This window comes from Carcharhinus amblyrhynchos, chromosome 25 (assembly GCF_965287045.1).
Source record: "Carcharhinus amblyrhynchos chromosome 25, sCarAmb.v2.hapA, whole genome shotgun sequence".
In the NCBI taxonomy this organism is placed as follows: Eukaryota; Metazoa; Chordata; class Chondrichthyes; order Carcharhiniformes; family Carcharhinidae; genus Carcharhinus; species Carcharhinus amblyrhynchos.
The window spans coordinates 9,835,804-9,858,016 of NC_137348.1; the positions used below are offsets into that span (position 1 = coordinate 9,835,804).

Sequence of the window (22,213 nt, forward strand, 5' to 3'; positions counted from 1 at the left end):
ATTCCAACATCATCTTGCAATTGTGCCTTTGTCTACACGTGCTGTGTTTGTGAAATGTAGCTCTCCACTCACCTGATGAAGGAGCAGCGCTCAGAAAGCTCGTGATTCCAAATAAACCTGTTGGACTTTAACCTGCTATTGTGACACTTCTTACTGTGCACACCTCAGTCTAACGCCGGCATCTCCACATCATGGGTGTCATTAAATGCAGATGGTGTCCGTCAAAATTAATCTATTAGTCCAAGTATCAAACTGAGATTGATTCTATGCAGTTACCTGCGTAGTACTGGATTTCCAGTGAAGCCATCATTTAATAACCCTTCCATCCACAGACGCTGGCGATGTGAGATAACTTGTCCTTTCGGCATATCCAAATTCCGAACAATGGGAATGCCCTTACCGTCAAAGGGAACTCCATGGTGCTGGGATTTTTTTCTTGTTTCGCCCAATGTACGGACAAGTTGAACCTGTACAAATGAGCAATTTTTTAAAAAATGAAATTTATCTCTTTAAATGAAATTACTGATAGAAAGTCAAAAATAATATTTCTCATCATATTATTCAGGCTGGTGATATTTTTAAGCTTTGCCAGAATTGAGATGAAAGCAATTGCACTGCAACATGTTCTACTCTAATAGCTCACATGAATCAGCTTTCTGTTTTACAAACTAATGAAGCCCAGAAGTATGCAATTAATACCTATATAAGGGTCCGATCCCGCTCTTCTGCAGTGTTCACCCAGTGGTGGGGGTGGGAAGCCCAGGAATCAAACCTTGGCAGGATTGCTTGGAAACTTCCAGGGAATGTTCCTCATTCAAAGACACTCAGTACCTGATTGAAGGACCCAGCAATGGGAAGGGAAATGCAGGGTTGGAGTGGCGGGGGCCTGCCCTTCCTGTTGACACACCTCTCCCGCAAACCCTTCCCCATGACATTCCATCCTGTCATCTCAAAGCTGTGGCCTGAGTCCCTCTGCAACCATGGGCCTCAGGTGTGTGTAAGTGGCAGCTACCTTTGTTCCACTGGCAGCATTGCTGAGCATTGTACAATTGCAGGCCTCTGATTGGCTGGTGGCTCTTGGGAGAGCATCAGTTCCACCCTGGGATCCTTGACCCAGCAAAGGCTTGCCATTGCCCCATTGAGTGCCTGACTGGCACTAAGTTCTGCTGGCCTTCCCAAAAGGAGGTGACTCGGCAGGATTCCCGAGAGCAGGGAGGTGAAATCTCTGATGCTTTTATTAAATGCCACTCATAGTCTTTGCAGCATGGAAACAGGCCATTCAGCCCAACTGGTGATCCTGGTGTTTCTGATTCACCTGAAGCACTTCTCACCCTTCTTCATCTGAAATACCCACCATCACCATACCTTTCCATTCCTTTCTCCTGCATGTGTCTATTTGAATTCTCTTAAATGCTATTCAACTGAACCACTCCTATGGTCACAAGTCCCACATTCTAACAGCAACAATAATGATTTACATTTATATTGTACCGTTATCATAACAAAATGTCCCAAGGCATTTTGCAGTTGTAAAACAATGACTATGTCATAGAGAGAGAGAGATAATCTCTTTGGACAAGGAGTTTCTGGTTTCTGGTACTGGTTCTAGTAGAAACAACTTCATTACGTGTTGATCCTAGCAAACCCATTACAATCATAAAGACTCTTATGAGGTCGCTCTACAGTTTCCTTTATTCTAAAGAATCCCAGTCCATTCATTCTGCCCTGATGGATATAAACTTTCAGTTTCAGTATCTTCCTGATAAGTCATTGTTATATCTTCTTCAATATTATTTTAGTAATCTGGAGAGCAGAACTATTTACAGCTTTGACAAAGGGTGGTCTGGACTCGAAACGTCAGCTCTTTTCCCTCCTTACAGATACTGCCAGGCCTGCTGAGATTTTCCAGCATTTTCTCTTTTGGTTTCAGATTCCAGCATCTGCAGTAATTTGTTTTTATCCACTATTCACAGCAATGTGGTCTAATCAAGGATCTGCACGAGCAAACACTTTTCAACTTGATCCCAAACAGTTGCGCTTTTTAACGATCTTATTTAACCTTCATCACTACTTTCAGTAGTTAGAGACTGTGGCCCCCAAAGGCAAAGCTGATCGACTCCATGATGCCACCTTGATGCCCAGAACAACATCTGCTATATGTGATAAATTGGCATTGAGGTGCCCCAATTTAGAATACACTCCCTGCCCTTCTGGTGTTAGTCTCTGTTGTCTCCAGTGAGAAAGCACATGTAGTGGAAGCTTTTCCTCCATTCATCTTGGTCACCTCCCCACTCTCCTGATAAGATCAAGGGCAAGGCAGAGCAAATTCCTCTCAATCTGTGGGAGGAAAATCCAGGGTGAGGGGGGCGGGGCGTAAGAATATTGAATTCGATGATCAGCCATGATAGAGGTGAATGGCAGAGCAGGCTTGAAAGGCCGAATGGCCTGCTCCTGCTTCTAATTCTATAAATCCTGGTGAAAATAACAAAAGCTGTCCTGTAATATTACATCACTTACTTTTATACTGGAACTTGGATGAGTCTAATAACTGAATGAAATGACCTTAGGCCTTATCCCCTATGTATTTTTTTATTGTTAATAGTTTTAAACTGCTCAATACAATGACCATTCTTTCAATATTTCACACGTCACATAAATCACTTGGTGCTATTTGAGAACTTTTTGCCTAGAGCTTTTTTAAATTGCATTGTAACTGCTCCATTTGAATGAATTTAGCTTTACTCATTCAATCACAATTTAAAGCTGCCTATCCCATCCATTCTGTCAAAAATATTGATGATTTCTCCACCCATGGTCTTTCCATAAATCACAGTGCTGATTGTTCCATAGAACTGCTCTGTCAAGAACACGAGTGTATTTTGACTGATTGTCACTAAGAGTGACTTCCATTCTTGTACACTAAACCTATCAATAACTGCTGCCCATACCTTAATCAAAGAAAGCAATATCTGCGCATATAACTCAGATTGTTATTTTAAAGCTTTCAAAACATAAGGAGGCTGGTGACGAAAGCTCAACTGACACATCAAGGGAGATTATAACCCTGCCAGTCAGCAGTATATCAGACAAGCTTTTCTTTGATAGGATATGTGCAGCGCTGGCAAGGCCAATGTTTGTTGCCCATCTCCAATTGCTCTTGAGAAAGTGGTGATGAGCCACCTCCTTGAACCATTACACTCCATGTGGTGTAGATGCACCACTGTGCCTTTAGGAAGGGAGTTCCAGATTCCAGTTCTTCAGTCCCAGAAGGAGCCCCCAGTTGGAAGGGGCCTGCCAGTTAAGCCCCCCCTCCGCCTTCCAGCCCAAGCGTGAGAACTTTTCCTATTTCCCACCATCAAAAATAGAGACTGGGTGGGGAAAGGCCCTTAGGGGGCCATTGACTGGCCATTTATAGTCCTTAACTGAGCCATGATTCTGTCAAAAGTCCACGGTCTGCCCTACTGTAAAATGAAGTGGAGATGCTGGCATTGGACTGGGGTGGGCATAGTAAGAAGCCTCACATCACCAGGTTAAAGTCCAACAGGTTTATTTGGTAGCACAAGCTTTCAGAGCATCACTTCTTCTCACCTGAAGGAGCGACACTCCAAAAGCTTATGCAATCAAATAAACCTGTTGGACTTTAACCTGGTGTTGTGAGACTTCCCACTGTGAAATGTCAAGCTGCGGCAGGCAGAATCCCAGAGGAAATCTGGTTCATGCTATTTCCTCCCCCCAGCCACCTCAGAACCCATTGGGAGGGAGCATAACATTCTGTTCAATGAGGATCTAATAAGGATACAGGACAGGTTGTTCTTCACGCAGTTGGTGTCATTGCTGACATCATAACTAAAGATGAGGGTCAATTTAACTCTTTGGCTGGACAGCTGGTTAATGATGCAGAGTGACATCAACAGAGTGGTTGAATTCCTGTACTGGCTGAGATTATTCATGAAAGCCCCGCCTTCTCAACCTTGCCTCTCAACTGAAGTGTGGCGATTCTCAGCTTAAATCACCACCGGGAACAAAGTAGAAATGGTCGAGCTTCAAGTCTCCAGATCACCAGCAACCTGTCCTGGTCCCCCCATGCTGACACTATAGTTAAGGAAGCCCATCAATGTCTCTACTTTCTCAGAAGACTAAGGAAATGTCAGCTACAACTCTCACTAACTTTTATAGATGCACCATAGAAAGCATTCTTTCTGAATGTATCACAACTTGGTATGGCTCACGCTCTGCCCAAGACCGCAACAAACTACAAAGGGTCGTGAATGTAGCCCAATCCATCACACAAACCAGCCTCCCATCCATCGACTCTGTCTACACTTCCTGCTGCCTTGGCAAAACGGCATTGTTCTGTCATGATGTACAGATGCCGGCGTTGGACTGGGGTAAACACAGTAAGAAGTCTCACAACACCAAGTTTAAGTCCAACCAGTTTATTTGATAGTAATCCCATGTATTACATGTCACGGAAATCAGAAATAGGAAATCACATGTATTACTATCAAATAAACTGGTTGGACTTAAACCTGGTGTTGTGAGACTTCTTACTACATTGTTCTGTACCATGGGAAGAAATCGGAGTAGCCAAAGGAAACCCATGCAGATACAGGGAGAATTTGCAAACTCCACACGAACAGTCACCCAAAGCTGGAATTGAACCTGGGTCTCTGGTGCCGTGAGGCAGCAGTGCTAACCACTGTGCTGCCCAATGCCACTATTTGGTACCAGAATGGGGCCAGATCCTTGAAATATAAATTGTCTGGTACAAAAGCAGATACTTGGACATCCTTGAATTAATGTGATCCAGGCTCACAACAGTGCGAACAGTCTCCAGTTTCTCACTGGAGACTGAGAATGGAAGAACAGGATAAGGCTATTCAGTTCCTTCTGCCTATTCTGCTATTCATTGCGATCATGGCTGATCTGCAACCCAACTCTTTGGATCTGCCTTCACTCAATGCCCCTTCAAACCTTGGTTAACAGAAATCCATCAATCTCAAATTCAAAATTAGGAATTTCTGCTGCATCAGAACTCCATACTTCTTTTATATGTTTTCTACCTTCATCTTGAGCGCATCCTGCCAATTCCACTTCCCTGTGCATTCACACCTCAAGTTAAGAGATAGGTTAGTCATTGCAAAAGTAGCCCTTAAATAAGGAGCACTGTGTGATTGGTTATTTTGTCTTTACCTCAGCGTCAAAGATTTGCCTGTAGACTTTTCCACTCGGTACAACACGAACTTCACCCATGATGGAATGGAGTGCGCTTCACTCATTCAAAATTAATTAGCACTGAGTGAGGAAGAATTCTGCTTCTAAAAGGGATGGAAAGAACATTATTAGAGGAGAATACAATTCCAGAGGAAAGTATAGGAAGAAACTATTCTGCTGGTCCAAACAAAGATGAATACGGAACAACAATTTTATATCTGCAACCTTTCCCCACAATGCTTCATCTCCAGAAAAATAAGTAAAGTATTAACAATTCTTCAATAACTTTTCACTTCTTCATATAAGCCAATTATAATACTGTCATTCTCCGACAAGTTTTCAAGTGAGTCAATGCGTTTATCAGCATGAAGATTTCAATTTCTGTGGTTCAACTTGGTCTTATTCACAATCCAGTTACCCAATCCTGACCCTTGGCCAGCTATTGCCTTCCAAGTGCACCAAATGGGCCATCTAAGATGGCAATTTACAAGACATGGCAGGGTAATTGGACAAGTATAAAAACATACAGGCTGCAGCACTTCAAAGCAACTGGACAGACATACACAGATATAGGCCATCCCAAGGACAAGGGACACTTTCTAGTCAAACCAGGCTGTTTACCAGACACAAGGACGCCTAAACCCCTTATTTGGGAGGGAGATATGTGATCTATTTGCCTCCAGCACCAAAAGGCATGGCCGTTGGGTACACACCCAGAGATTGGTGTGGCAGCACCTAATTGAACCTTATCAATCAGGGTGATCAAGCCCTGATCGATTGATTGGCAATAACCAAAAAGGGAGCAAAACCAATTAGATATAAAAGTGCTGCACAGCGGAAGAATCTCTTTCTCTCTCCCCAACTAATGAACCACAACAACGGTAATAAAATTTTGCAACCAAGGCAGACTGAGGGATCAGACTGCGTAACTATGTGCTTCTCTGTAAAAACAGCACATAGTGAAATGTGACAAATGTATAAAGTTTGTTGAAGAACTGAACTGTAATGAATGTAAGGTCTTGGAACTGAGCACCGCAAAATATTGAAGTTAAGGAAATTATAACAATGACTACTTTTTGCACTGTTTGTAATTATTGGAAATGTTGTTTCTGTAATGGTTAATTTTGAAGTATTTATGAATAAAGTATATTTTTGAAATAAAACAAGTGACCATGAGGACAACCACCACACCAAAGGAGGAAAGAGCCAGAGTATCAGACTAGACCGAAGGACCAGACTACGCAGTTGCTTTTAAGTGCTGGTCTCCGCACACAGATAAAGGTCAATATCTGCCTGGATACTTGCCAAACATGCAAAAGTTAAGTCAAGGTCTAGTTTTGGACTTGAACTTCAGTATTCTGTACGATAACATAGTATTGATTGTGTGTGTGAATAACTATTACTGTACTAACGAGAAGACAGCTCATAATTCTTTGTCCGCCATATAAGGATTAAATCAGACTGTGCGGCAGGCGCAGGCAACGCAGCCACCACCTGGATCCCAACTTCATCTAGGGCGTTGTTCCTGTTGCTAACCTCTGTATATATTTTAACAGTCCAATCCTCGTCACCAATATTGCCTACCAAGGACTTTCAGCTGAATGCAACAAAGCATTTTTAAAAAAGACATGCTCAGAATTACATGAGCAACCAATTTAAGATCATCATTGATGGTGCATTCTCCATGGCAACACCTCTGCCAATCAGAGTCCACTTGTCAACCAATCAGCACTGTCCTCTCATGCAGTACAAATTGTTGTTCCCTTTGCAGTTGGCATTCTTGTGAATCTGTCCTGATGAGGGCAAGACAGAAAAATGAGACAGCGTGTCCCTTTTTTCAGTAATACTGAAAATCAATTGTTAAATCTGTGCTATAAAGTTACTCTCAGTAATCATGACCATGACAACTATCATCAGTTGTAAAAAAACTCATCTGGTTCATAAATGCTGTTTACGAAAGGAAATCTGCCATCCTTACCTGGCCTGGACTACATGTGACTCCAGAGCCACAGCAATATGGTTGACTCTGAAATGATCTCTGAAATTGCCTAGCAAGCTACTCAGTTCAGGAACAATTAATGATGGGCAATAAATACTGGCCTTGCTATTGACACCCATATCCCATGAAAAAATAAAGAAAAAATCTTTTTGATATAGTGCTTAGAAAACAGAATATGGGCTGGAATTTTCTGGCCATTCCTGACCCATCACCGCCTGAAGCAAAGACGAAGAATTTCCAGTCAGCCAAATCTCTACTTACTGCAGTGGCACCAGAAAATCCCACTGGCATGAACAGGCAGAAAATTCTACCCATGATCTTTGGGCTGATATTCACATTAGATTAGATGGAGTTACCAGTGATTCACAGGTACATATTATTCTTGCTTTTGCGTTAGAAGGGGTAGCTTCAGACTCCACATTAAACTGTCCCAACAAGTCAAGGCCAGAGTTCTGACTCTGAATACTAGATTAAGGTCTGGCAGTAATACTCGTAACTGATGACTTTAAAGGATAGGTGGTTCATTTTAGCCCATTTGAGAGCACTGTACAGTAAAAATAAAATTTCTGAGGCGACGGTGCAGAGGGACCTCGGGGTCCTTGTGCATGAGTCGCAAAAACCCAGCTTGCAGGTGCAGCAGGTGGTCAGGAAGGCGAATGGGATGCTGGCCTTCATAGCGAGGGGGATTGAATATAAAAGTAGGGAGGTCTTGCTGCAGCTGTATAGGGCATTGGTGAGGCCGCAGCTGGAGTACTGTGTGCAGTTTTGGGCGCCGCACCTGCGCAAGGATATTTTGGCCTTGGAGGGAGTGCAGAGGAGGTTTACTAGGCTGATACCGGAGTTGAGGGGGTTGAGCTATGAGGAGAGGCTGAATAAACTAGGCTTGTACTCGTTAGAGTTTAGAAGAATGAGGGGAGATCTCATTGAGACGTATAAGATGATGAATGGGATGGATAGGATAGAGGTGGAAAGACTCTTCCCGCTCAAAAAAGACAGTAGGACTAGGGGGCACAGCCTCAAGATAAAGGGGGGGCGGTTCAGAACGGAGTTGAGGAGGAACTTCTTCACTCAAAGGGTGGTGAATCTCTGGAATTCTCTGCCCGTTGAAGTGGTGGAGGCTGCCTCGCTAAATATTTTTAAGAAGCGGGTTGATGGGTTTTTGATAAGAGAGGGGATTAAGGGTTATGGGGAGAGGGCGGGAAAGTGGAACTGAGCCATGACAGATCAGCCATGATCTTATTGAATGGCGGGGCAGGCTCGAAGGGCCAGATGGCCTACTCCTGCTCCTATTTCTTATGTTCTTATGTTCTTAAGAATCAGATATTAATATCAGCTACTCTTCCCTAATAATTGGTTCAGGAATTCTGTGTGATACTAGGTGAGGATCTACTCAATATATGGAGATCTTTGCCTAGCCTTAAGGAGGAGTCAAGCAACTTTTGATGAAGAGAAATTTCCAACAATCCTGCGTTGGTGTGCCTATTTAGATTCCTTCCCTGAAGGAATCTGAAAGCAGTAACGTCAAAGGAAAAACTCAGGTCAGCTCATAAAAATGTTTGTGCTCCAAACATAAATGCAAATCAACAAAAAAAAATCAACATTGTGTTGTTTACAGGGGCTTTTTTTCATAAATTTGTTCACAAAGCAATGACCTCTGGACAGATGCTCGCTTCCTGAGGAAAATTTTAGTTATGTAAAGGATAAGAATCACAGAATGATATAGCAAAGAATGAGGCCATTCAGCTTGTTGTGCAGGCATGGACTCTTTGAAGGAGCTACCTGATTATTTCCACTTCCTTGCCCACTCCCTATGGCCCTGCAAACCCTTCCTTTTCAGGGCAGCATAGTGGCACAGTGGTTATCACTACTGTCTTACAGCGCCAGTGATCTATGTTCAATTCCAGCCTCGGGTGACTGTCTGTGTAGAGTTTGAACGTCCTCCCCATGTCGGCATGGGTTTCCTCCAGGTGCTCCGGTTTCCTCCCACAGTCCACAGATGTTCAGGTTAAGTGGACTGATGGATTAGGTGCCATGCTAAATTGCCCTTTAGTGTAAGGGGGATTAGCTTGGTAAGTAAGTGGGGCTGCAGTGTTCGGGCCAGGCTGTGACTGTCGGTATAGGCTCAATGGGCCAAATGGCCTCCTTCTACTCTATAGGGACTGTATGACTCTTTCAAGCATCTATTCAGTTTCCTTTTGAAGGAATTACTTAATCTGTTTCCACCATCTTTTCAGGCAGAATGCATTGAGTTTTGGAGGCAACTCAAAATACATGGGGTGAGACCCGAGGGAGAGGGGGCAACAGAGGAACCCGTAAATAAACAACATCAATTTGGCTGCACTCTGTGTTTATTGGCATTTGGCTGCTGTTATGTATGATGGGTTGGGACAAGGAATCTCAGCAATTTTAAGAACATATTTACTTTAAAAACTGCATTTCTTCTGACTCAGTAAAGATGATGCTGCAGGAGATCACATAGAAAACATAATTATTCCTCCTAGAAGCAGGCCATTTGACTCAGCTAATCCTTGCTGGAACTTTATGCTGTCCATCAGCTTCCTCCCACCCTCTTCATGAAATCCCATCTTCATAGTCTCCTCTTGCTCGCTGGTGTACTAGTTTCCCCTTAAATGCATCTATGCTAATTCCCACAACTATCCCGCACAGTGGTTAGCACTGTGCCTCAAGGCACCAGAGACCTGGATTCGATTCCTGGCTTGGGTCACTGTCTGTGCAGAGTTTGCATGTTCTCTCCATGTCGGCGTGGGCTTCCTCCGGGTGTCCTGGTTTCCTCTCACAGTCTGAAAGATGTACTAGTTAGGTATATTGGCCATGCTAAATTCTCGCTCAGTGTGCCCGAACAGGCACCAGAGTGTGGCGGCTAGGAGATTTTCATAGTAACTTCATTGCAGTGTTAATGTAAGCCTACTTGTGACACTAATAAATAAACCTTTTTTAAAACATTCTAAACAATTCACTAGGTAATGAAGTTTCTCCTAAATTCACTCTTACATTTATTGGTGACCATATTATATTGAAGCAAAAAAAGGGGTTAACATTTCAAGGTCCCATCTGACTCTTCACTTTGGAAAAAGTCCTATTGGACTCGAAACTTTAACTCTGTTTCTGCTCTTCACAGATGCTGCCAGACCTGCTGAGATTTTCCAGCACTTACTGTTCATTTCATATCTCCAGCATCCACAATATTTCCAGAAATTGCTGGAAAGTCTCAGCAGGTCTGGCAGCATCTGTGAAAAGAGAATAGAGCAAATGTTTCAAGCATATTTTGATCTCTTACTGGATGCTCTTAGTTTGTTTCTCAGCCTTTATCATCACCATTCGCATTCCCGTTGTCCATTCTATTCCTATCAAGTACAGCTCCCGAAGCCTCCAACCTCTCACCCTCACAGTATATATACAGCAACTTCCCTGTCTTATCCCACCCGAGTTTTTTGCTTACCCTGCACTTCCTTACACACACTGCCTAATGTGATTGTTCAAATCAGAATCACAGAATTGTTATGGTGCAGACAGACCGATCAGCCCATCAAGCCTACACTGTCTCTTTGATAGAGCATCCCATCCAACTCTATGGTGGTCCAAGTTTCTTTGTCTTTACCTCTAACAAAGGGTCATCCAGACTTGAAACGTTGACTCTGTTCTCTCTCGGTGGTAGCCATGATAGGGAGGTGCCGGTGTTGGACTGAAGTGGGCACAGTAAGAAGTCTCACAACACCAGGTTAAAATCCAACAGCTTTATTTGGTATCACGAGCTTTCAGAGCACTGCTCCTTCATCAGATGACTCACCTAAAGGAGTGACATTCCGAAAGCTTGTGATACCAAATAAACCTGTTGGACTTTATTTAACCTGGTGTTATGAGACTTCTTACTGTTCTCTCTCCACAGACGCAGTCAGCCGCTGATGAGATTTTCCGACATCTTCTGTGTTTAAGATTCCAGCATCTGCAGTATTTTGCTTTTGTCGTTATGATCCTCAGTTTTAGCCTCCACCACAACTGCTGGGATACATTTCTCTACCTCTTGCCTACAGCAAACTCTTTGTAAAATTAAAGCCCCTTATTAGTTCCACAAATATCGAACATACCTTGTCAACGTCATAGAGGTTTACAGTATGGAAACAGGCCCTTCAGCCCAACTTGTTCATACTGCCCTTTTTTTAAAACCCCTAAGATAATCCCAATTGGCCCATATCCCTCTATATCTAGCGTACCCATGTAATTTTCTGAATGCTTTTTAAAAGATAAAATTGTACGCACTTCTATTACTACCTCTGACAGCTTGTTTCAGACACTCACCACCCTCTGTGAAAAAAGTGCCCCTCTGGACACTTTTGTATCTCTCCCCTCTCACTTTAAACCTATGCCCTCTAGTTTTAGACTCCCCTACCTTTGAAAAAAGATATTGACTATCTATCTTGCCTATGCCCCTCATTATTTTATACATTTACTCACCTTAAAGCAGACATTAATCACTCAGGCATCCCTGCTGTGTGGAACTGGTCTAAAGGGATTGAGAATACAGCCAGCCTGAAAGACCAGGTTGCCCCTGGCAACGGGGAGACAACAAAGTCCCAGGGAGCGAGGAGGGGCGGGGCGGGGCTGCTGTTAAATTCTCGCGAGATGTCTCCAAGGTGGGCGGGGCCATAGCTTCCGGCGGGAGCGGGGCCAGGGATGTAGGCGGGGCCACAGACGGTAACCGTTATTCAAAACCAAAAGACAAAATGCTGGAAACATCTTAGCCTGGTCTGGCAGATTTTCCAGCATTTTCCTTTTTAGTTTCAGATTCCAGCATCCGCAGTGATTTGCTTTTATGCAAACATTAATCAAAATCTCGCGAGATGTCTCCTGTGTGGGTGGGCCAGAGCAGTGGACGGGGCGAGGCCTTTATTCAACCTCTCGCGAGATGTCTCCGTTGTGGGTGGGGCTGTGTATGTAGGCGTGGCCATGGGATGGGGCTTTTATTCAACCCCGGAGAGATGTCCCCGTTGTGGGCGGGGCCAAGTATGTGGCGTGTTAAAGGGCAGGTCTTTATTCAACTAAGCTGTCCCGTTGTGGGCGGGGCCACGTATGTGGGCGTGGCCGGAGATAGGGCTTTTATTCAACCCCGGCAAGATATCCCCATTGTGGGCGGGACCGAATAGGTGGGCTGTCTAGGGGGTGGGGCCTTTATTCAACATCTGGCGCGATGTCACTGTTGTGGGCGTGGTAATGGGCGGGGCCAGGAGCTAAGCTGAGATCTCGCGAGAGGAAGCGCGGTCCCAAGATGGCGGCTGCTATAGGTGAGCTGCTGCGGGAGATCGCCGAGCTGGAGGAGCCGCTCGAGGAGCTGAGGAGCCTCAAGACCGTCGTCTACTCGCTGCCGCTCAGCACGCTGCGGGAACTGGAAACCGGCCTACGGTTCGGCCTCCTCTTCGATCTGCTGAATGGCGACTCCAGGTGAGTTGATTGCTGAGGGGGTGACTCAGATCCTCCTCACTCCCACCCTGCAGCCTGTGTCGCCTTGCCTGTGGCGCAGCTGCCCTGTCTTACCCCACCCGAGGGTTTTGCTGTACCCTGCCCTCTCTGTGCTCCTTTACACACTCTGCCTAATGTGATTGTTCAACTCTGAATCACAGAATTCGTTGGTGTAGAGAGACCGATTGGCCTATCAAGCCTATGAGTCTCTTGCTGGACTATCCTATCCAACCCTACCCCTGCAACTCCACATATTTACCTTGCTAATCCACCTAGTGGGTTGACATGGTGGTAGAGTAGTTAGGACTGCTGCCTCACAATGCCAGGGATCTGGGTTCAGTTCTGGTCTCGGGTCACTGTCTGCACCTTCTCCCCTGTCATGATGTGGAGATGCCGGCGTTGGACTGGCGTAAACACAGTAAAAAGTCTGACAACACCAGGTTTTAGGTTGGACTAAAACCTGGTGTTGTCAGACTTTTTACCTTCTCCCCTGTGTCATAGAATCATAGAAACCCTACAGTGCAGAAAGAGGCCGTTGGGTCCATTGAGTCTGCACTGACCACAATTCCACCCAGACCCTGCCCCATATCCTTACATATGTTACCCAATAATCCCTCTAACCTACACATCTCAGGACACTAAGGAGCAATTTAAGCATGGAGGAAACCCATGCAGACACAAGGAGAATGTGCAAACTTCACACAGACAGTGACCCAAACTGGGAATCTCAATCTGCTGAATGGTGATGACAGGTGAGTTGATTGCTGAGGGGGTGACTCAGTTCCTCAGAACAGGTCCCTGGAGCTGTGAAGCCGCAGTGCTGATCACTCTGCTACCGTGCTGCCCTGTGTGGGTTTCTTCCAACAGTCCAAAATTAGGTTGATTGGCCTTGCTAAATTGACACTAGTGTCAGGAGAATTAGCAGGGTAAATGTGAGGTTATACAAATATGGCTTGGATGGGATTGTGGTTGGTACAGACTTGATGGGCTGAATGGCTTCCTTCCATACTGTCCCTCAGTGTACCAAAACAGGTGCTGGAGTGTGGCAACAAGGGAATTTTCACAGTAACTTCATTGCTGTGTTAATGTAAGCCTACTTGTGACTAATAAATGAACTTAACTTCCGCATCTTTGGATACAACCATCATGACTTAGTGCCATTCTCCTTCCACTGCCTGGGACCCAGTTCAATTCCAGCCTTGGGACACTGTCCGTGTGGTAACTGCATATTCTCAGTGTGCGTTTCCTCCCACACTCTATGGGAATGTGCAGGTTAGGTGGATTAGCCATGCTAAATGCAGGGGGTGAGCCTGGGTAAGATGTTCTTTTGGTGAGTTGATGCAGACTCAATGGCCTGAATGCACTGTAGGGAATCTATGATTTTGCCTGTCCTCTGTGCTTATTGACTTATAGGCAACGTCCTGATTTTTTTAATTTGCATCCTTGTTTTCAAATCCCTCTATTGTTTTTCCTTCTGTGTGTGGAAATTAAATGACTCGTATGGTGGTCCGTACTGTTGGGTGGGAGAGCAGGAGAGAGAGCCCTGGCAAGACTGTTGGGTCAGGAGCAGTGCAAATGTGCACTGCACATGTATAATGCTTAAAGGTCTGAAATATGGGATAAAGTTTCCTAGCAACATACAGCATCAGACATATGAAAGTCATTTCCATTATGAGGCGATTCTGTAAATTCCAGGATGGCTGGTTACCCTGTTACTACTCCCCATTTCTGGAATCTCCTCCAACCTCACAACTCATTACTCTAATTCTGGCCTCCTGATTTTAATTGCTTCACTATGGTGACTGTGCTTCCAGTTGCCTAATCTCTTTGATTAGGCATTTGGACATGTGACATAATGTCATCTTGTGTGGTGGTATCATGTTTTTAATATTCTTGTGATGTGTCTTATGTTAAAGCTGGTTAATGAGATATGTTAAGAAGGAAACCACAGTACTCTTCCAACTATCCCCAACAGCAAAACACCTCTCTCCTTTGAAATGTTGAGTTCCTGGAAAATGTAGACTATTTGCCGAACCCTGGGAGTCTCGTCTCGATGAAGAGAGACAGATGATGAAATTTGTCATTCCCTCATGAGTCAGCTCAGCCTTCAGCTCCTGAGGAAAACAGTATTCAAGGATCAGGATCTCAAATCTGAGTCTAAGATCATGGTTTACTGGGCAGCAGTGATGTCTGCACTCCTATATGTTGCGAAGAGTTGGACAATCTACAGCAGGCACCTCAAAACACTGGAGAAGTATCACCAGCAATCCTCCAAATATGGTAGCAAGCAAGGTAGTTCTACAGCAGTGTCTTCTCTCAGGCCAACTTTCCAGCATTGAGGCAATAATCACTCCTGACCAACTCTGCTAGAGTGTCAAACATGTAGTTTCTATGTCTGACACCACATGCCCAAAGCAGTTGCTTTATTTAGAAACTGGTGGCTGCAGACTCCCATGACAGTGGAAGTGCTTTAAGGATGTCCTCAAAGCATCCCTGAAGAGGCAAGCAACCCGCCATCTCCAGGCTTGTGATCGTCCAAAGTGTAGAAGGTGAGTTCACGAGGGCTTTGAGCTCATTGAAGCACTTTATCAGAAGCACGAAGAGGCAGAGTTGAGGTTTTGGAGCGAATGAACAATCCTCTCAGCCTGTCTATCCAGTCATGATCTTGTTGAATGGTGGAACAGACTCAATAGCTTGAATGGCCTACTTCTGCTCCTATACTTCATGGTCTATGGTCAACTCTTCCAGCACCATCGAACATTGACAACCTTTTACCTAGGATATCTTTTCCCTTTCTGAAAATTCTTCAGTTTTGGTGAGCTTCGCAAATGCCAGCTATTAATTAGCTACTTTGGAACATTATACTTTATCCTGTTTCTCTATCACCAAGCTGAACTTTCCCTCCTTCTGACTTATAATACAAAGCATTGTCTGTGTTATATTAGCAAGCTCTTAAATTAATACTATCCATTCTGATTTACTGCATTCATCCAAAATGATTGCTCTGCATATCTCAAGGCTGTTTGTGGGACCTTGCTGTATACAATTGGCAGCAAAGTTTACCCACAACTGCAATTATACTCATTAATTGATTGTGAAATCTTTTAGGGCATAATACTATGGCACTGTCTGAATGTAAGTTTTTTTTTGTTCCTCCCTCTTGAGCCATTTGGAGTCTTTTTGATTTTTAAGTTTTGAGTATATAGAATCCCTAAGCTATTCATCTCAACCACTTGCTGTGGTACAGAGTCCACATTCTAACCACTCTGTAAAATGTTTCCTTATTTTCCTATCAGCTTAAGTGCCAAAGGAGGCCATTCGACCCATCAAGTCTACAATGGTTCTTTCCCTGGCTTACCCTACAACCCCACTTATTTACCCTGCAAATCCCCCTGTCCTGCATACTTTGGGACATGAAGGGTGAATTTAGCATGGCCAATCAACCTAACAGTTCATTCTCAGTGACCTCAAGCCAATCGGGCATGGACGGTAAATACTGCCTTGTGACTGTTGCCTGTGCTCCAAGTGCAGAAAGCTCAAAATGTCTCTACTGACATGCAGTGTTTATCGGTATTTCCACTTGCTTGACAACCTAGTAAGCTGTCTACCAGTTCACATTTTATTCTGTTTACCTAAATCCAATTGTCCTTTTTTTTTGTTCAGGGAACAAATCGATACGTGTGTAGCAATTCTTGATCGACTTCTGCAAGCTTTGGATCCGGTCTACCTGGCTCAAAATTTCAAGGCGGAACTGCAGAAGGGACTTCAGCATTCTGATGACACTGTTAAAATCCTGGCAATGTCCCAGGTAAGGTGGAAGTGCATTTTTCTTCAAATTTATCTACCTTTCCTACTGATTTCACCTGCTTTAAAACTCACGTTAGATTAACATCTGGATTTTCAGCCATGGTAGTAATTTGCATTTTGGGACTGTGCCTATACTTTGATTTTGCAGTTTAACAAAATGCTTGGAGAGAAGGGAAAGTCAATCTGTGTGCACACAACTTGTGTAATGACAGAAGGTTTGAAATAATCGTCTAAAAGTGTAATCTAAAACCATAAGGAGTGGTAGTGGTATTGTCACTAGATTAGTAATTCAGAGATCCTGGGATAATGCTCTCGACACCTGAATTCCCACCACAGCAGGAGGAGGTTTTCATTAAAAGTCTAATGATGAGGCATTCAGTCAAATATTAGATTTGTGCTGATGCTCATTCTCTACATGAGTTGCTTACATTCCCTCTACCTTATTGCGTCCTCCTTTCTTTTCATGTTTGTCTACCTTCCTTCAGGAAGCATCTAAGCTATTCAACTCCATTCCAGGGATCCAGGTTCAATTCCCACCACGGCAGATGGTGGAATTTGTATTCACTAAAAAGATCTGGAATTAAGAATCTACTGATGACCATAAAAACATTGTTGATTGTCAGAAAAACCCATCTGATTCACTAATGTCCTTCAAGGAAGGAAGCCTGTAGTCCTTACCTGGTGTGGCCTATGTGTGACTTCAGACCCACAGCAATGTGGTTGACTCTTAACTGCACTCCAGGGGCAACTTAGAATGGGTAATAAATGCTGGGCAGTCATAAGAACATGGAGCAGGAGTAGGCCATCTAGCCCTTCGAGCCTGCCCCGCCATTCAATAAGATCATGGCTGATCTGTCGTGGCTCAGTTCCATATTCCCGCCCTCTCCCCATAACCCTTAATCCCCTTGCTTATCAAAAACCCATCAACCCGCATCTTAAAAATATTTAGCGAGGCAGCCTCCACCACTTCAACGGGCAGAGAATTCCAGAGATTCACCACCCTTTGAGTGAAGAAGTTCCTCCTCAACTCTGTTCTAAACCACCCCCCCTTTATCTTGAGGCTGTGCCCCCTAGTCCTACTATCCTTTCTGAGCGGGAAGAGTCTCTCCACCTCTATCCTATCCATCCCATTCATCATCTTACATGTCTCAATGAGATCTCCCCTCATTCTTCTAAACTCTAACGAGTACAAGCCTAGTTTATTCAGCCTCTCCTCATAGCTCAAGCCCCTCAACTCCGGTATCAGCCTAGTAAACCTCCTCTGCACTCCCTCCAGGCCAAAATATCCTTGCATAAGTGCGGCGACCAAAACTGCACACAGTACTCCAGCTGCGGCCTCACCAGTGCCCTATACAGCTGCAGCAAGACCTCCCTACTTTTATATTCAATCCCCCTTGCTATGAAGGCCAGCATCCCATTAGCCTTCCTGACCACCTGCTGTACCTGCAGGCTGGATTTTTGCGACTCGTGCACAAGGACCCCAAGGTCCCTCTGCACTGTCGCCTGCTGCAGCTTTTCGCCACGTAAGTAATAGTCCTTCCTACCATTATTCCTACCAAAGTGGACAGCGATGCCTATGTCCCATGAATGAATTTTTTTTAAATATTAAAATTCTCAACCACTTCATGTGGTGCAGAGTTCACACTCTAACCACTCTTTCCTTATTTCCCTTTTGGCTTTCTTAGTAACTGTCTTGTATTTATGTCCTTAGTTTTGGATTCTCTGAGGTGGAATATTAGTCATTATCTTCCTTGTCTGACTCACTCATAACATTACATGGTACTATCAGATCACTTCCTGAGTCTTTTCGAAAATAACTTATTCTGTCTTTCCTGAGTCTTTTAAGCCCTAACCTATTCTGTCTTTCCCTATAGCTTTAATCTCAGTTCTGGGACCATTCTTGTCTTTTTTGCACTTTTTGCAGTGTGACAATGTTGTATTGAGACAAAAACTGTTCATGGTGCTTAAATGCAGCCTGACTAAGGTCCTGCATATTGGAGAACCAATCGATTTACACATCAGAATTAGCATGGACATTGTGCTCTGTAATTAGTAACGAATATGTAAACGTACCTTTGTTTTGGGTGTTGTTCCTGGCAATTCAACAATAATGCATTGAGAATGTTATGGAAATTTGTGATTGAAATGTATTTTTAAATATGTACGTACTGGTGCTGAACAGGATAATGATGTGGAGATGCTGGCATTGGACAGGGGTAAGCACAGTAAGCAGTCTCTGAACACCAGGTTAAAGTCCAACAGGTTTATTTGGTAGTACGAGGTTTCGGAGCATTGCTCCTCCTTCAGGTGTGTGAAGAAGAAGCAACTCATCTGAAGAAGAAGCAATGCACCGAAAGCTTGTGCTACCAACAAACCTGTTGGACTTCAACCATGTGTTGTGAGGCTTCTTACTGTGCTGAACAGTACACATTGTACAAGCTAAATCTTTTTAATGCTGAGACAACTGTGTAAATAAAATCTCTAATTTCCCCCTGTTGGGAGAATGTTGTTCATATCAGTGTCTTTACACTCATATTAACTTTTCCAGATTGGACGAATTGTGGAAAATGCAGATGCTGTCCCATTAATTATTGGCTCATCCGAGCTGCTCCGGGAGATGATTCACAGCATTGGTGGCAAGAAAATATCTGTTGCAAAAGAGGTGAGGTCAATCGCAGTGTAAGTCAAATGGTTACGGATGTCCTCTGAAAGCTGAGGTTTAATGTTTCCACCACAGGGGCAGTTTTGCCTCTTGACATGGTTTGAAAAAATGTATTCTTGTCATAGGTGGGAAATGCTGTCAGGGTAACTAACTTGCTTGGTGCAAAGTTTTAGTGAAATCTACAACACAGGAAGGAGCCATTTGGCCATTGGCTTTTTGTGCAAAAGAAACTCTAAATCCGAGTGGCATACTAGTCGAGTGAAAATATCACTGTGCCACCACCAACTCTTATTGGGCATCATGGTGACACAATGGTTAGCCTCTCAGCGCTAAGGACCCAGGTTCAATTCCTGGCTTGGGTCACTGTCTGTGCAAAGTTTGCACATTCTCCCCATGTCTGTGTGGGTTTCCTCCAAGTGCTCCAGTTTCCTCCCACAGTCCAAAAGATGTGCTGGTTTGGTGCATTGGCCACACTGAATTCTCCCTCAGTGTAACCAAACAAGTACCTGAGTGTGGCAATTAGGGGATTTTCACGGTAACTTCGTTGCAGTGTTAATGTAAGCCTACTTGTGACACTAATAAGTAAACCTAAACTTAAATGACCCCTGACATGATCATTAAGCCACTCAGTTCAAGGTTATTTAGGCATGGACAGTAAACGCTGGCCCAACTTTTACATCCACATCCCATGAATGAAAAAAGCATGTTGTTAGTGTTCCAAGTTCAGAAGCTATCTACCTACCAAGAACAGGCAACAGAAACAAAAATTGGCAGTAAAATGTATCAAAAATACAACTTGCAGTACAAATTCAGGGTTACTGTAGTAGAGTATTCCCATTTTGACCAGTGAATGCAAATCATTGTTTAATGTTTTTATATATACAGTACCAATGTTCCCAGGCATATTAATTCTGCTTGAGCCATATGGCAACTATGCATATAAACTTGAGGTCATCCAAAACTGTGCTGCTCCTGTCTATGCGTGCTGAGTCGTATTCACACATTACCCAATATGCTCACTGATCTACATTAGCTCTAGGTCGAATCCCATGTTCAAGGTCTTAAAATTCTCCTCTTTGCTTTAAAGTACCTTCATCTCATAGAGTCGGAGATTTACAGCATGGAAACAGGCCCTTTGGCCCAACTAGTCCGTGCCACCCTTTTTTCTTAACCCCTAAGCTAGTCCCAATTGCTCACATTTGGCCCATATCCTGCTATACCCATCCCGCTCATGTAATTGTCTAAGTACTTCTTAAAAGACAAGATTGTACCATCTCTACTATTACCTCTGGCAGCTTGTTCCAGATACTCACCACCCTCTGTGTGGAAAAAAATTGCCCTTCTGGATTCTTTTGTATCTCTCCCCTCTCGCCTTAAACCTATGCTGTTTAGTTTTAGACACCCCTATCTTTAAGAAAAGATGTTAACTATCTAGCTGATCTATGCTCCTCATCATTTTATAGACTTCTATAAGATCATCCCTTGGCCTCCTATGCTCCAGAGAAAAAAGTCCAGTCTATCCAGCCTCTCCTATAACTCAATCTGTCAAGTTCCGGTAGCGTTCTAGTAAATGTTTTCTGCACTGTTTCTAATTTAGTATCCTTTCTATAATGTGACCAGAACTGTACACCGTATTCCAAGTGTGGCCTTACCAATGTCTTGCCCAATTTCAACAAGACACCTGAATTTAATAGCCTGTATTCCAACTCCTCTATTCAAATGTCTTTGCCCTTCCCTATCTGTAATTTCTGTAGCCCACAGTCTTTGAGAAATCTACACATATCTAATTCTGATCATGGCTGCTTCATGATTGATAGTTGTATTTTTAGCTACCTGGATCCTATGCTGCAGAATTCCATCCCTAAATCTCTACCAGTCTACCTTTCTTTCTTTTCTGTAAGACACTCATAAAACCTCCTCCTGGCCAAGCTTCTGACCATTTGACCTGATATTCCTTTGTAGCTGTGTCTTATTTTGATTCCTGATGCTCCTGTGAAGCACCTTGAGTTGGACGTTTCTACAAGTGCACTGTATAATATGTTTAATGTACAAATGTGTTTAGAGCTTTATGCATTGTTTTGTTTGTCTTGCGTAGTTTTTCCCTTGATAATTAAGGGACCAAATGACAATGGTAGGAAATTTATTGCTGCTTCTTTTTGATCAGGCAATCAAATCCCTTTCCAAAGTTGCCCAGACTAAAGCTGGACTGGATGCACTGTTTATGACGAGTATGCTCCAAGATTTGAAAGATGTCATGGGTACGAATGATGTGGTACGCTACAGAATCTATGAGGTATAGTGCCATCTGCTGGATTTGATCTCCTAAAATTTTTTCCTTTCAATAATGGTGTATCCTTTATCACTTTTGAAAGTCTCTGCTATTTTCAATGTATCCCAATTCATTTTGTACCTTTTTAGTACACCAATTCACTGTTTGTGCCAGTGGTTGTGTTTAACACAATATATTAAAAACACGCATTGTTCACGTTTTTTTTCCAAAGTGCATTCATCATTTAAGATTGATAGTTCACTTTAAGCAGTGATTTCCAACCCTTTTAAGCACAAGATCACGTTAATCATCAAAATGCAGCACGAGATCTACTTTTAAAAAATTTAACTTTACTGAAACCCCCCAAAATATACTTGTGTGTAACATTCACCTGTTCTCAGTGTGCACGGTAAGAAGTCTCTCAACACCAGGTTTAAGTCCAACAGGTTTAATTGGAATCACAAGCTTTTGGAGTGCTGTTCCTTCATCGGGTGAGCAGTGCTCCAAAAGCTCGTGATTTAAAATAAACCTGTTGGACTTTAACCTGGTGTTGTGAGACTTTTTACTGTACCCACTCCAGTCCAATGCTAGCATCTCCACATGTTCTTATGATACCTGTGCTTGCATACTGGTGAGTATTATGAAGTTGTAGTTGAGATGGCCATTCTCTTTCAGTCCATTAGATGGATATCTGTGAGATGCATGCGATACTTAGACTTGATGGCTTTCATCTGGGGAAAATGCCATCTCTCAAGTGTTTGGAACAAACCCTTCATTTTGAGAGCAC

General features: G+C 43.5%; 2 protein-coding genes across 2 annotated transcripts in view; one reads left to right on the forward strand and one right to left on the reverse strand.

Moving 5' to 3' along the window:
* Positions 1–11,773, reverse strand: part of ccdc180 (coiled-coil domain containing 180) — a 122,256-nt gene extending 110,483 nt beyond the window's left edge. The window contains exons 1-3 of the mRNA XM_080211780.1: positions 11,687–11,773; positions 5,194–5,318; positions 277–467 (exon numbers count right to left, since the gene is read on the reverse strand). Coding sequence (XP_080067906.1) covers positions 277–467; positions 5,194–5,253 — 251 coding nt within the window. The 5' untranslated portion in view covers positions 5,254–5,318; positions 11,687–11,773. The remainder of the gene's footprint in view (positions 1–276; positions 468–5,193; positions 5,319–11,686) is intronic.
* Positions 11,774–12,466: 693 nt separating this feature from the next.
* The window catches only part of psmd5 (proteasome 26S subunit, non-ATPase 5), a 29,187-nt gene continuing 19,440 nt past the window's right edge, over positions 12,467–22,213 (forward strand). The window contains exons 1-4 of the mRNA XM_080212298.1: positions 12,467–12,670; positions 16,352–16,496; positions 19,044–19,157; positions 21,322–21,450. Coding sequence (XP_080068424.1) covers positions 12,498–12,670; positions 16,352–16,496; positions 19,044–19,157; positions 21,322–21,450 — 561 coding nt within the window. The 5' untranslated portion in view covers positions 12,467–12,497. The remainder of the gene's footprint in view (positions 12,671–16,351; positions 16,497–19,043; positions 19,158–21,321; positions 21,451–22,213) is intronic.